Genomic DNA, 14,981 nt, shown 5'->3' on the forward strand with positions numbered 1-14,981 from the left:
ACAAACTGGAGAGAGAGAGAGAGAGAGAGAGAGAGAGGGAGGGAGGGAGGGAGGGAGGGAGGGAGGGAGGGAGGGAGGGAGGGAGGGAGGGAGGGAGGGAGGGAGGAAGGAAAGAAAGGAAGGAAGGAAGGAAGAAAAGATTTGCATCTACTACCATTCATTATGGTTTGCTGGTTTGTGTGGGGAGGGGTCTCATATATCCTAGGCATGACTCAAATTTCCTATGTAGCTGCTAATGGCCATATCCTCCTGGCTTAATCTCGCAAGGGCTGCGATTACAGGTATACACTGCCACCACCGTCTGGTTTAATGCTGTTGCTGAGGATGGAACCTAAGACTTTATTTATGTTACCGAGGCACTCCACCAGCTGAGCTGTATCCTCAGCCACATACATTTGGGGCTTTTTGTTTAATTTGTTCAGTTATTAATTTATTAACGAGTTTAATCAATTAGTTGAGTTAATTAATTTGGCTATTTTGTGTATGTGTGGTGCTGGGGATAGACCCCAGGGCCCTGTGTCTGCTAGGCACGTGTTGTCTTTGTTTTTGAAGCGTGGCCTCACCTTGCAGGCCTCACCTTGGACTCTGGAGCCCCCCTCCTTTGCAGCCCCAGGGCTGGGATGACAGGTTCAGACACCACACCCAGTGAAGTGTAGACTCCTACTCATCAAACCTGTTGTCCCCCAAAGAGTGCCTTTTATTGCCTGCAAATGTTTATCAATGAGTTGCAGTATAAGTTGGTGAGGTGTGGGGGGCTGGGGTTGGGAGCTGTTCGGTGATAAAGGATTGGAGTGACGTCCCCACCCCCACCCCCGGCTCTGCACCCTGCACTAGTCCACACGCCCAAAACAGAAAACCCTGGGAGAAAGAAAGGACCAAGCAGGAAGGAGAGGAGAGGAGGGGTCTAGAAGTCGGTAACAGTCTCAGATATTGGAAGTAGGAAGCTCTGTCTCTCTGAGATTCTGAACCCTGTTTGCCAGATTTAAGTTCCTAGTGCTGGGGTAGTTTTGTCTGAGAATCTGGCCTTTCTGTCTCTCTGTATGTCTCTCTCTCCTTTCCTCCTTTTTTCTATTGTTTTGCTTTTTTTTTCCCCAGGCTGTTATTATTCTACCACAGGATTTCTTTATATAGCTGTCTGGCCTAGAAGTTGTTATATAGATAAGGCTGGCCTCAAATTCACAGAGCTCCTCCTGCCTCAGCCTCTAGCGTTGGGACTAAAGGTGTGCATCACCATACCTAGCTATTTTTATTTATTTCTTTTTTTATTTGGTATGTTTTCATTATATCCTTCTCCCCACCCCCAATTCTTTCTTTCTCTGTCTTAGCAAAACCAAACCAAACCCAACAAATGAAAATCCAAACAAACAAAAAACCAATAAGACAAAAAAATAAAAAATAAAACCGCAAAACTAAACTAAATTCAGCCGGGCGTTGGTGGCGCACGCCTTTAATCCCAGCACTCGGGAGGCAGAGGCAGGCAGATCTATGAGTTCGAGGTTCAGTGGTTAAGAGCACTGACTGCTCTTTCAGAGGACCCCGATTTAATTCCCAGCACCCACGTGGCAGCTCACAACTGTCTGTAACTCTAAGATCTGACACTCTCACACAGACATACATGTAGGCAAAACACCAGTGTATATAAAATAAGAATAAATAAATTATTTTTTTTTAAAGCACACACACAAAAGACCATGCAGCCTGTTTGGTGTTGGCCACTACTTCTGGGCCTTAGGACCAGCCCAGTGACACTCCGCCGAAGACAACTGTTTTCCCTCTTCCCGAATGTGTCAGTTGCAAACAGTTTCTTGGCTAGAAGTGGGAGCTTGTGTCTACTTCCCCTACTTGGTGTTGTGAACCTGTGTGGGTGGCGTCACAGTCCTGCTGGGTCTGGAAGACACTGTGTCTTTGGAGTCACCTGCCATGCTGACCTTGAACTCAGAGATCTGTCTGCCTCGGCTCCCCAAGTGCTGGGACTACTGGGATTAAAGGTGTTCACCACCAATGCCATCTCTCCAGCACCTGGTTCACTTTGGGAAAAAGACCTGTGCTCAGTGCTCAAGGCTGGCCTGGAACTCACTGCACGTCTCAGGCTGGCTCCAACCTCCTGCTTCAGGCCCCCAGGTCCGTGTTTACAAGTGTCTTTTCTCCCGTGTGGGTGTGACATTCTTTGTGGGTCATCCCAGTGCTGGGCACAGGTGAGTCATATACTTGGTGAGGTGACCGGGTTTGGGTGAGACCCTGAGAGCCTGTCAGGTGGCAGGCAGACCAAAGGTCACTCTGTTTTATAAGGGGAGGGAAATGGCAGCTAGAAACAGAAAAGGGAAAGGGAACAGAAACAGCAGACAGGATGGAATAGGGTACCGGGGGGCTGCCCGGGCATGTCAGTGCCAGCAGCTCACCGCTGCCTCCTCCCCACGGGGCCAGGGCCAGATTGGTGGGACGCCGGGCCAGGTGTGCGGGTTCATGAGCGTGTCCCACCATCGGGCCACTTGGCAGGACCCCGTCACAGGAGTGACTTTGTGAGCACAGGTCAGGGGTCAGGTTCTTCTGTGTCGGCTTTGGTCTGGTTTGGAGGGTCCCTTTCCAATCCAGCTAGGGCAATCTCGTGGGTGTGTTTAGGGGTGTCAGTCTCGGGGTGCCGTTGGGATGGGGGTGTCTGACGGGACCTGGCAGGAAGCTGTTCTCAAGTGTGGTGCGAATGTTGTGGGCACCTGGGGACAGGGTTTGTGAGTCTGAGCCTGCCTGGATGCTGTTTGTGTAACTGTGTGTGGGACTGTCACTCTCCGTGTGTGTCCCTGTGACCCCCGTCAGGGTATGTTGGGGTGGGGTGGGGGTGAGCTTGTGCATCCATGCCCTTGTCCCGGAGTGCGCGTCTGTGCCTGTGGCAAGGTGTCTGTCTATCTGACTCCCCCCGTCCCTGTGGCTCGCTGCACCCTGGTGCGCCCGTGGGTCGGTCTGAGAGCTTACTCCTCGGGTGTGGGTGTGGGTGCCAGTCAGTGTGTCAGTGTGTCAGGCCACCCCGGGTCTAGGCTGTCCCCACCGTGCTCCTCCTGCCCTGGCCAGGCCCCGGCCCGCCCACTCGGCTGCAGGGAAACCCCCCCACGCGGAGGTAGGGGGCGCGGCGCCCGCCTGCAAGCCCCGACTTGTCCCCGGCCGCGGGCGGGGCCCTGGCGTCACGCGGGGGCGGGGCGTGGGAGCCAGCGAGAGGCGGGGCGGGGCGGGGCTGCCGCCGAGCGAGCCGGGGGCCGGGGATATCGCCGGGCGGCCTGAGACAGCGGCGCGGAGCCACATGCGAGCGGGGCACCCGGGAGGCGACGGGGACACCAGAGAGTGAGCAGCGGTGGTGATCCGGCCGCAGACGGCGGACGCGCCAGTCGCAGCAGCAGCAGCCACTGCAGTTAGAGCGGCGGCAGCAGCCAGGAGCCTCGGTAGCAAGCGACTCCGCGGGCGCGCCTTCCAGAAGGCAGCGGCCCGCCCGCCACCCCATCGCCGCCCTCCTCTGGCGTGTTCATGTCCCCGGGGTGAGTGCGCACCCCGGATTCCCGGCGCTGCTCACGAGCGGCCAGGCCGGGAGGGCTCCCCGGAGGAGGTGACGGGATGCACGGGCAGAGCGAGCGGTCTCCTGGCGTTCCCGCTGCCTGTGCCCCAGCTTTCATCACTGGGACCAGGACTGGGCCGGCTGGGCCGGAAGGAAGCACCTGGGACTCGGGGCGCCCGGTCTGGGCGCACAGGTGCCACAGCGGTCTGGCGGGTTTGTTTACAAACAATGGGGTTCGCGCTCGCCCGCGCCCCCTGGTGGCCAGTGCGGTCGGGGAGGAGCGTGGCCCCGGGCTCGCTCGAGTCCCCCGAGTCCCACCACGGGAGGGTCGGGGTGGGGGGGTGGCACCGAGGATCGGCCACACCCAGGGCGCGCGCCCGCCGGGGGCGGCGACAGGGGGCGGCGGAGGCTGCGGCTCCCGCGGGCGGGGGCTGCGCCCCAGCAACAGCCGGTTATTGGCCCCGCGCGCGCTGAGCGGGCGGGGCGGGCGCACGTGGCGGCGTGGGGCGGGGGGGGGTGGGCTGTGACAGCGGAGGGGCGGCGGGGACCGCGCGTGCGGGGCTGTGGATCTGCAGGTGTCTCGCCTGGGTGTGTGTGCTCGTGTCTGGCTCCCGAGTTTGTGTCCCCACACCGAGATGTTGGCGTTTGTCACCCGGAGGGGTGTCTGCGTGAGTCCTTGCCCGTGTGTCTGCGGGGTGGGGTGCACCTGTCCGTTTACGGGTGTGGGTGGCCACCCCCCACACGCACCAGAGTTGTGTGCTCTTGAGGGGTGACGGGGAGGGGAATCTGTCGCCTGCCTGGTGTTTTTGGTGGTGGTGCGGGCAATGGGAGGTGGGGGCGACACTTGAGCTGTGTGTTTGTGTGTCGTTTGAGTGAGCTGTGTTGGTGTACTGGGGTCTCGCTCGAGTGTGTGTGTGTGTGTGTGTGTGCTCTCGCGCGCGCGCGCGCTGTCTCTGGGTGTCTCCAAGACATTCATCTGCTGCACCCAGCATTTGGGATGGGGTGCCACCCAGTGCCTGTTCGCTCCCTGGGTGACTTCTGAGTGGCAAGGGGACACAAGGCTATTTCCGCGCTGATGATAGAGCGCTAGGGGGAGGATCTAGGCGGTGCAGTGGCAGCCTGTCTGCATGCCGTGTGTGTGTGTGTGTGTGTGTGTGTGTGTGTGTGTGTGTGCTGGGTCTGAGGGGCTTGTCACTGCGATCCCTGGCTCATATGTGTCATGTGGCTCGCTCTGTCTCCCCCTCTCTGTAGTGTTTATACCAGTCACGTGAGGCCAGTGTTTTCTGTCTCTGCTTTAGGTGTGTGGGGTGTGTGTGTGGTGTGTGCTTGCATGTTCTCGGGCTGACAACTGGCTCTGGTGTTTTGGGGCTGGGAGAAGAGACTGGACCGATGGCTTCTCCCAGCTGTGTCTGGTGCCTCCCGGTGTTGCTGCCCCGCATGCGAGGGGATGATGCATCCGGTTGTGATGACATGTGTCTGTGTAGCCGCTGCGTCCTGGGAGCTCAGAGTTTGAGGGGGGTGTTGCACATTCAGGTGTGTTTTGGAATGGTGTGTGCGCGCGCGCGCTACGGTGTAGTAGGGGTATCTTGTATCTTGGGATGGCTGTGTGTATGTATGCAGGAGAAACACGCTGAAGACTTGTGTCTGTTGTGTTTCTGTGTGAAGGCTGCATTGTGGATGGATGAGCGCGGGCATGTCAGCATTGGGTCGGTGTGGGACTGATGTAAATGTGTGTCTAGGGCAGGAGGAGGTCTCTGGATGGCTGTGTGTGCATGTCTCAATGTGTCTCCTCGTGTTTCTGAGTGGACCACCTAACTGGTCTGGTGGGGTGGAGGTCAAGTTGAGCAGTTCTGTGAGTTCTTTGGTGTCTGAGTCGTGTGCCCAACACACACACACACACACACACACACACACGCACGCACACACTCGGGTCCTGCGACAGCCCAGTGTGTCCTGGAAGCCCCAGCACCCCTGCTGCGCTCCTCTGTGTTGGGAAAGTTCTCCCTGGCCCAAGCCCTGAGTCCTAGGCAGTTTGCCTGGAGGGCTTGCCACAAGCCCCAGACGCAGTCTGTGCCCTCCACCCCGTGCGCCCATCACCAGGTGTCCCGGCCAGGCTGCCCCCTGGGGTCACCCCCTCGTGGGCGTGAGTGACCGCCAGGCGGGGTGTCTGCAGGGTGGGGTCCTGCAGCCCCCCTGCAGTCGCCCCGCTGACCTCCCCGCCGCCGTGTCCCGCAGGCTCCAGGGAGCGCCATGGCCCGCGCACGCCAGGAGGGCAGCTCTCCGGAGCCCGTAGAGGGCTTGGCCCGCGACAGTCCGCGCCCCTTCCCGCTCGGCCGCCTGGTGCCCTCCGCTGTGTCCTGCGGCCTCTGCGAGCCCGGCCTGCCCGCCGCCCCTGCTGCCCCCGCCCTGCTGCCGGCCGCCTACCTCTGCGCCCCCACCGCCCCGCCCGCCGTCACCGCCGCCCTGGGGGGGCCCCCGCTGGCCTGGGGGTCCCCGCAGCCGACCCCGAGGCCCACGCCCGGACGGTGAGTGCCCACCCCGCACCCGGGGAAGCTGAAGCGGGAGCGCAGCGGAGTGGGGCCACCGGGAGGGTGTGGCCAGTGTGGTCTTTGTGTAGCAAGAAGCAGGAAGACCGAGTGGGAGACAGGGCTGGAGGGGCCGGGTCGAGTGGGAAGTCCCTCTCGGAATCTGACTGCAGTCCCCCGAGTTGCAGCCCACGTCCCTTCCCGGGCCTCGGGCAACAGCTGTTTCTCAGCTCCCCTCCCCCGGCCCGGGTCCCTGGGCGGCCCCCCCCACCCCCACCCCCTGCGAGGATCGCAGTCGGAAGGAGTGCGGCTAGCGGGAGGATTGTCACCTCCGGACTTCGGGGAGGGGTCGAGGGCCTTTCCCTTTTATTTGCTTCTCCCTGGCACTAGCGGGGCTGGCCCGCAGTCCCCGGGGAGGAAGGGGAGGGGGGAGGGGCCATTGTGTTGGGAAAGTCCCCCTCGGGGAGAGGGTGAGGCTCAGGGAGGGAAGGGTTAAAGGTCCCCTGCCTGATGGGCTGTTAACCCTGTGGTGCCCGGCTAGTGAGTGAGTGTGTGTGTGTGTGTGTGTGTGTGTGTGTGTGTGTGTGACCATCTGGGGTTCCCTTTCCATCTCCCTCCCACCCCCAGCCTCCTGAACCCAGGACTAAAGAGAGGAAAACTTTACAACTTTCCCCGGGTTTCGGGACTAGATTCAGAGAGGAGGAAAACCGGGGCCCCGGGAGGACCTGGGATGGCAGGCCCGAGGGGGTGGGGCAGGGAGACTTAGTCTAGTACCTCTGCCACCTCCACCCCACCCCCGGTCCTCCAGGGCAGCCCCGGCCTGGCCTTCTGGTCATCAGGCCAATGCCACATCCGGAGGCGGGGCCCGCGCTGTGGTTGGGCAGGAGTGAGCTGGAGACCTGAGAGTAGTTGCCTGGGTGGGGTCAGTGGCCGTGTCCCCGGGTGACCTTGGCCTCCTCTCGGGGTGGGGCCTCAGTTTCCCTGTCCGTCCACCGAAGCACCGCGTATCACAAGAGGGAGGGGTACTTAGGTCGGATTAGTTGAGGAACTTCCACACTGATAAACGGGCTTCAGTGGGTAGCCGGCCGGCTGGCCAGGAGACCCCAGAGCCACTTCCTCAAGGCCCCTTTCCGAGTGTCAGAGATGTCTAGAGCGGGTCGGCGGAGCGGAGGAAAGCAGCGAGGCCTCGGGTGCCTCCGGGACGCCTCCCGGCCGCCTGGGTGGGTGGTGACCACGCCCCTTCCCCTCTACCAGGTCCTCAGCCCTCGCTGTCACCGGCCCAGCAGCACCTAGAGTCGCCCGTGCCCAGCGCCCCGGAGGCCCTGGCGGGCGGCCCCACCCAAGCAGCCCCGGGAGTGCGCGGGGAGGAGGAGGAGTGGGCCCGGGAGATCGGGGCTCAGCTGCGGCGGATGGCGGACGACCTCAACGCGCAGTACGAGCGGCGGGTGAGTGCAGGGCGGCGGGCAGGTGGGGAGGGAGGGGGGGCCCGCGCGCCCCCCGCCCCTCCGCCAGATGCGCCGCAGCTGCTGGCCCAGCGCGCGCGAGGTCGCGCCGGGGACAGGCAGATGGGGGTGTGCGCGGGAGGAATCGGCCAGAAGCTGGGATCCGGGATGAGCCCGATCGGGACCGGAGGGATCCCCAGGCCCGGTCGGAGCTGCGGTGCAGCCCGGAGTCCGCGGCCGCGGGGACTGAGCGTGGCGCTCGGCGCGGCGGCTCCTATATCCCAGGCTATTTATAGCCGGTGAGTCAGCAGCGCGCCGCGCCCGCCCCCGCCGAGCTGCGCCCCGCAGCGCCCCCCGCCGGCTGCTCCGCGCCTGCACCTTCCGGGCCAGGCCCGCCGCTCGGTCCCCCCCTAGGTCTCAGTCCCCCATGGAACGCCCCTCCAGCCACCCGCGGCCCCCCCAGCGCTGTGCACTCTGCACATGGCCCTTGCATTGTTTGCTGATGGCAACAGGGAGGAAAAGCGAGGAGAGAGAGCGAGCCCGCTGGCTGTTGTTGGATGGAGGAGGCTCTGCTCCCCGGTCTCCAACCTCCTTGTAAAGGGGCTCGCTCTCAGCAGGTGTTTTATTTTTTTTTGTTTTTTGCACCCGCTTGCTTGCACGGTCAGGGGCATTGTTTTTAGCTTCCATCCTGGCTCTGGCGTCTTCCAACTGCAGCTTTTCTAAAGTCCTCCATCCCCTTCACTGGTTACCACTGAGGACAGGAAGTCAAGTAGCGTGGCCTGGTGGCAGCTTCCTGTACTCCCACCTACTCAGGGAGGGAGAAAGGAAGTTCAAGGCCTGCCTGGGCAACCTAGTGATACCCTGCCTCAGAAACGAAGAAGAAAGAGACTTTGGGATGACTCAGAGGGGAAAAACTCTTGCTACCAAAACTGATGAACCGAGTTCAATCCTTAGGACCGCACAGTTGAATGATGGAGTCAACTCCTGCGCAGCGCTGCTCACACATAATAAACATGGCACACACAATACATATAAAACATGTGTATATCTACATGTGATATTATATATGTACAAATATATAGGGCTCGGTGGGGGTGGGGCTCAGTGGTTAAGAGCACTCTTGCAGAGGGCCATGGCCTAGTTCCCAACTCACAACTGCCTATGGATCCATTTGGGGAGGTAGGGGATCAGACTCCCTGTGGTCTCCGAGGGAGACCGTTCAATAAAGCTTTGTTTAAGTTTAGGAGTTTGTAGCTCAGTTGGTAGAGTCCTTGCCCAGCAGACACTAAGCTCCTTCCCCAGTCCAGAGTGTGCTGGCAGCTTTGTCTCAAATATAAAGTTTTGTGTGATGGTTTTTGTTGTGGTTTTGTTTTTGATTTCTCAAGACAGGGTTGTCACCCTGTAGACCAGGCTGGCCTCGAAGGTGGTGCCCACCAATCTCACCCTCTCCCGGCTGCAAGGGTGAAGAGGAGGAGGGCTCAGGAAGCCCCAGCTAGCTCTGGGCATGGACTCCAATTGAGTCATTAACCTGACATCTGTCAAGTGGCTTATAGCCTCTGCAGCCGAGAGGGTGAGCCAGGTGAATCTGCTTTGCCGTGGACCAGGTAGAGGAACCAAATAAAAGCAGCTTTTTTTTGGTTTGGTTTGGTTTTTTGTTTTTCAAAACAGGGTTTCTCTGTATTGTTTTGGAAGCTGTCCTGGAAGTTGTTCAGTAGACCAGGCTGGCCTCGAACTCACAGAGATCCGCCTGCCTCTGCCTCCCGAGTGCTGGGGTTAAAGGCGGGCTCACCAACGCCTGGTTTAAAAGCAGCTTTTTGTTTTCTTTCTTTTCCTTTTTTGAGACAGGGTCTCACTATGTAGCTTTGGCTGTCCTAGAATTCACTCTGTAGACCAAGCTAGCCTTGAACTCTCAGAGATCCGCTTGCCTCTGCCTCCCAAGTTCTGGGATTAAAGATGTGCACCACCAACGCCCAGCTTGTTTTCTCTTTCTTTCTCTCCCTTCCTTCCTCCTTTCCTTCCTTCCTTCCTTCCTTCCTTCCTTCCTTCCTTCCTTCCTTCCTTCCTTCTCCCCTCCCTTCCCCCCTCCCTTCCTCTCCCTCTCTTCCTCCATTTGAGACTGGGTCTTACTAAATTGTCCAGATTGGCTTTAAACTAAATCACTCTGTAGCCCAGGTATGCCTTGAGCTTTCTACCCACCTGCCTAAGCCTCCTGAGTGGCTGAGATCACAGGCCTGTGCCATCGCAGAGGATTCTAAAAGCAGTGTCACATTTTTATTCTGCCACCAGGGAGAGAACAAGGTCTCACTGAACCCAGCACAACCAAAAGACCCTTGCTCTCAGCCTTTCAAGATGGCAGGCTGTTCTTCGCTGGTCTAGGCTGTTCTAGGAATGCTAAAGCTGTGGGCCCCTTTGTTCCCTTCCATGTCCCAACAGCCTTTTTGTTTGGTTGTTTTTTTCCCAGAAAGGGTCCTGAAATCTAGCCCAAACTTAGTGGCCCTCCAGCCTCAGCCTGTGAAGGGGCTAGGATGTAGGAGTGTGAGCCTCCATACCTGTCTCTCCCCTCCAACGGGCTGCAATTCAGCCCGCCCCTTAGAGCCCTTGTGATTTGCGGGTGACTTTATCTGGGCAACAGGAGGTGAATGGGTGCAGATGTGACAGCAAGCCAGAGCTATTGGCTGCTTTGTGCTAGGCTGTGATGATTCTGCCCACTGTCCTTTCCCTCCCGTCCTGGGAAAGTGTGTCCAGGTGAATGGGAGTCTGGAACAAGGCTGGCAAGAGGGTTGCGATCCGTTTTGGGGACCAGTCGCAAATCCACACCTTTTGCCCCCTCACCTACTGTTTGCAGGCCCAAGCTAAGTCCCGCTTCTCTCTCTCCCCAGAGACAAGAAGAGCAACATCGACACCGCCCGTCGCCCTGGAGGGTCATGTACAATCTCTTCATGGGACTCCTCCCCTTACCCAGGGATCCTGGAGCCCCAGAAATGGAGCCCAACTAGGTGCCTACACCCGCCCGGGGGACGTCGGGGACTTGGGGGGCAGGACCCCCTCCGCCTTCTGACACCCTGGCCAGCGCGGGGGACTTTTTCTGCACCATGTAGCATACTGGACTGCCAGCCTTGCCTGTCCCAGGGGCGCGCAAGGAAAGCCACTCGAGCCCAGGCAGCCTGGGTGCACTGACGGAGACAAGGACTTGGAGGACCCTGGCCTCCCGAAAGCCAGGGGAGGGAGGGCTGACGGACTCATGGTGACCGAGGGGGTGGGGAACCAGCCGCCTGCCTCTGCCGCCCACCACCATCTCAGGAAAGGCTGCTGGTGCTGGCTGCCCGTTCCAGCTGCAGGGGGGACGCTGGGGGTGTCCCCAGTGAGCCTTCACTTTGGGCCTGGCCTCGCCTCAGGCCCCTGGTGCTTCCCCCCCTCCTCCCGGGGAGGGGGTCTGTGAAGAGCAGATGAGCCAAACCTGACCACTAGCCTCCTGGAGCCAGAGAATGAGGGGGCTTGTGACGGCCTTCTCAACCCAGTGCCATCTTCCCTGAACCGCCGCGGGCGGTGACCGATGCCTGCCTCACCTTCATCCGGGGGTGTCCAGGAGGGGTCCAGACTGTGAATCCTGTGCTCTGCCCCGGGACCACCCCCCCAGTCCCCATCCATCCCATTGCATAGGTTTAGAGAGAGCACGTGTGACCACTGGCATTCATTTGGGGGGTGGGAGATATTGGCGGAAGCCACCTCAGCCTTAGTCCCCAGGGCAAAGCGCTGGGGGGGGGGAAGATGGGGAGTCAGGGAGGGGGGAAATCTCAGAAACGGGAGGAGTCTGGGAGCGGGGAGGGACGGCCCAGCCTGTAAAATACTGTACATGCACTGCTGTACATATACCGGAATGGATTTTCTGTACATGTTTGGTTAATTTTTTTTGTACATGATTTTTGTATGTTTCCTTTTCAATAAAATCAGATTGAACAGTGGACACTCTTTGTCAACCTTACCAGTGACAGGGCGGTGGCCTGTGAGGGCACGGTCAGGACTCTTGGGGCTCCTCAGGGGTAGGCCTACTAAAAGGCAATCTGGCGGCTACTTGGGAGGCCTGAGCAACTCAGAGAAGCCAAGTCCTGAAAAAAGTAATGGGAACCGGGCGGTGGTGGCGCATGTTTAATCCCAGCACTCGGGAGGCAGAGGCAGAGGCAGGTGGATCTCTGTAGACCCCAGTCTGGTCTACAAAGCGAGTTCCAGGAGTCTCCATACACATAAAAATAAGTAAGTTCTTTTAAAGTGATAGGAAGGTTAGGGGGGTGGTTCAGTCCGTGGTAGAGGCCCTGCCTAGAATCTCCCAGTGAGGGGTTGGCGGTGTGGCTCAGTGGTAGAGCCTCTGCCTAGAATCCCCCAGACCCTGTCCTAGGTGACAAGACACCAAGCCTGGCCCTGTGATCACACCCAAGCTTCCTCTGTGGCACCTTGAGCTAAGATCAAAGAGATCTCAGCTTGTATCTCTGCCCTAAAGCCAAGGCCACCGCCAGCCTGGCCCTTAGAGTCCACTTGGCGTTATTATGAAGAAGGAGAGTTATTATGAAGAAGGAGAGTCGTCGTCCCCCTCCAACCCCCGCTAACTTCCTGAGACCTGACTGGCCCAGTGCTGTCCTTGAGCTGTCTCCTGTGTCAGCTTCGCAATGACCCCAGGGAGAAGCAGATGTGCAAAGCATAAAGTCACCGAATTCGGCTGCTGGCCCTGCCCCTTTCTGGTGACCAGAGATATAGTAAAGGAAGCGCATGGGAAACGGGAAACCAGCTTCTTGGGGGCTGTGGGCTCCCAGAGTGGGGATCCGATGAAGCCACACCCACTGCCCTTTCCGGGCACCTCCATCAGAGGAAAGTGTGTGCGCTAGAGTCCAAGCGTGGCCGTCACACGAAAGTACCCAGTCTGATCTAGTCACATGGGAGAATAGCACAGTTAGCTCCATCATTCCGGGAAAGTCCAACCAGTCTGAAAATGTAACATGGTAAGTTCAGCGCCGGCTAGATGGCTCGGCAGATAAAGAAACTTGCCACCAGGCTTGAGGACCTGAGTTCAGCTCCCAGATTCACATGGTGGAAGGAAAGAGCCAATCCACAAGTTGTTCTCTGACCTGCACTGAAGCACTGTGCCTTTAAAACTACCCCACCCCCACCCCCAGACAGGGTTTCTCTGTAGCTGTGGAGGTTGGAGGCTGTCCTGGAACTCGCTCTGTAGACCAGGCTGGCCTAGAACTCACAGAGATCCACCTGCCTGAAGTTCTTTTTCGTGTGTGTGTGTGTGTGTGTGTGTGTGTGTGTGTGTGAGAGAGAGAGAGAGAGAGAGAGAGAGAGAGAGAGAGAGAGAGAGAGAGAGAGACAGGAGAGACAGGAGAGACAGGAGAGAGAGAGCGCGCCACAGATTCAGGTGGTTTTGTGTTCTATCATGGAGTCTTGGGGAACAAATTCTGTTCTTTAAGCTTGGCCGCAAGCTCCTTTACTGGTTGAGCCATCTTGCTGACCCTTTTCCTACTTTTTCGGGCTACAAAGTTTCTTACTGTTTTCAACTCAATGATTCTCACCTCCATCCTATTAGGTCTACTGAGTACAGCTTTGTAGCCCTAGAATATTAATTTGGTTTTTCGAGACAGGGTTTCTCTGTATTGTTTTGGAGCCTGTCCTGGAACTCGCTCTGTAGACCAGGCTGGTCTTGAACTCACAGAGATCCCCCTGCCTCTGCCTCCCGAGTGCTGGGGTTAATGGTGTGCGCCACCAACACCCAGCTATTTGGTTCTTTTATACCATGTGTTGCTGATACCAGGTACGTCTTCTTTTTACTTTTGTTTCTAAGAGTCTCAGGCTGGAGAGATGGCTCAGTGGTTAAGAGCACTGACTCTTCTTCCAGATGGACCTGGGTTCAATTTCCAGTACCCACATGGCAGTTCACAACTGTTTGAAACTAGAAGAGTTGACACCCTCACACAGACATACAAGCAGGCAAATCAATAAGGCAAATAAATAATAATAATTAGAAAAGGGTCTTTGGGGGGCTGGAGAGATGGCTCAGAGGTTAAGAGCACTGACTGCTCTTCCAGAGGTCATGAGTTCAATTCCCAACAACCACATGGTGGTTCACAACCATCTATAACGGGATCTGATGCCCTCTTCTGGTGTGCAGGGATGCATGGAGGCAGAACACTGTATACATAATAAATACATAAATAATAATAATAAAATGTTCTCACGTACTCCAGGCTGACCTTCAACGTTATGTAGCAGTGATCTGCCCTACCTCTGCCTCTGTTCAGCCTACTTTTGTTAAAGATTTATTTTTAGGCCGGGCGGTGGTGGCGCACGCCTTTAATCCCAGCACTCGGGAGGCAGAGGCAGGCGGATCTCTGTGAGTTCGAGACCAGCCTGGACTACCAAGCAAGTTCCAGGACAGCCTCCAAAGCCACAGAGAAACCCTGTCTCAAAAAAAAAAAAAAAAAAAAGATTTATTTTTAGCCGGGTGTTGGTGGTGCACGCCTTTAGTTCCAGAGTTCCAGAGTTCGAGGCCAGTCTGGTCTACAAAGCAAATCTTGTGTTGTGCCCTCCACCCTCCCAAACCAACAAGAGCACTTGTTGCTTCGGCAGAGGGCCTGAGTTCGGATCCCAGCACACACATGTTACCTTTCAGAGACCCAAAGTCCAGTCGATCGGATGACCCATCCTGACCTCTGTAAGCACCAGACACAAATGTGAGATACACACATATGCAAAACAAGCATAGACACAAAATTTACAAATCCAAAATAAAATCACTGAACTGGGACCATTGAGATGGCTCAGCAGATAAGATTCCTGGAACCCCCATGGTAGGAGATAATTTTCTGCAGTGTCCTCTGACCCCCGTAAGTACTCTTTTTTGTTTTGTTTTATTTTTATTTATTTTAGAGACAGGGTTTCTCTGTATTGTTTTGGGGGCTGTCCTGGAACTCGCTTTGTAGACCAGGCTGGCCTCAAACTCAGAGATCCGCCTGCCTCTGCCTCTCGAGTTCTGGGATTAAAGGTGTGTGCCACCAACGCCTGGCTCCCACAAGCACTCTTTGATACCTGACACAGGGACCCAACTCATCAGACTTGGCTAAGCACTTTACCTGCTGGCATATCCTTGCTGCTCTGATACATATAGTTTTAGTGTGTGTGTGTGTGTACCCTCCTGAGAGCAGGGGACCAAAGAGGCCAAAGGAATCAGGTCCCCCTGGAGCTGGAGGTACAGGCATTAGCACCAAATGTGGGCTTTGGGAATAGATTTTGAGTTCTAATTCCCTTCAAAAAGTTTGTATTTGCTGGGCGGTGGTGGTACACGCCTTTAATCCCAGCATTGGAGAAGCACAGGCAGGCAGGTCTCTGTGATTCTGAGGCCAGCCTGGGCTGTAGAGAGAGTGCCTGGGATTAAAGGTATGCTCCACCACCACCCAACCAAAATTTTATCTATTTTTAAAATATATA

At 57.3% G+C, this 14,981-nt stretch overlaps 1 protein-coding gene across 1 annotated transcript; it reads left to right on the forward strand.

Moving 5' to 3' along the window:
• Positions 1–4,082: 4,082 nt before the first annotated feature.
• On the forward strand, positions 4,083–11,467 carry Bbc3 (BCL2 binding component 3). The gene is given in 5 exon segments (XM_013125514.3): positions 4,083–4,206; positions 5,774–6,004; positions 6,006–6,063; positions 7,318–7,508; positions 10,385–11,467. Coding segments are annotated over 5 exon segments (630 nt in total). The 5' UTR covers positions 4,083–4,173; the 3' UTR covers positions 10,502–11,467.
• The last annotated feature ends 3,514 nt before the right edge of the window (positions 11,468–14,981 follow it).

Source organism: Mesocricetus auratus, unplaced genomic scaffold (assembly GCF_017639785.1).
Source record: "Mesocricetus auratus isolate SY011 unplaced genomic scaffold, BCM_Maur_2.0 Super-Scaffold_100038, whole genome shotgun sequence".
Classification (NCBI taxonomy): domain Eukaryota; kingdom Metazoa; phylum Chordata; class Mammalia; order Rodentia; family Cricetidae; genus Mesocricetus; species Mesocricetus auratus.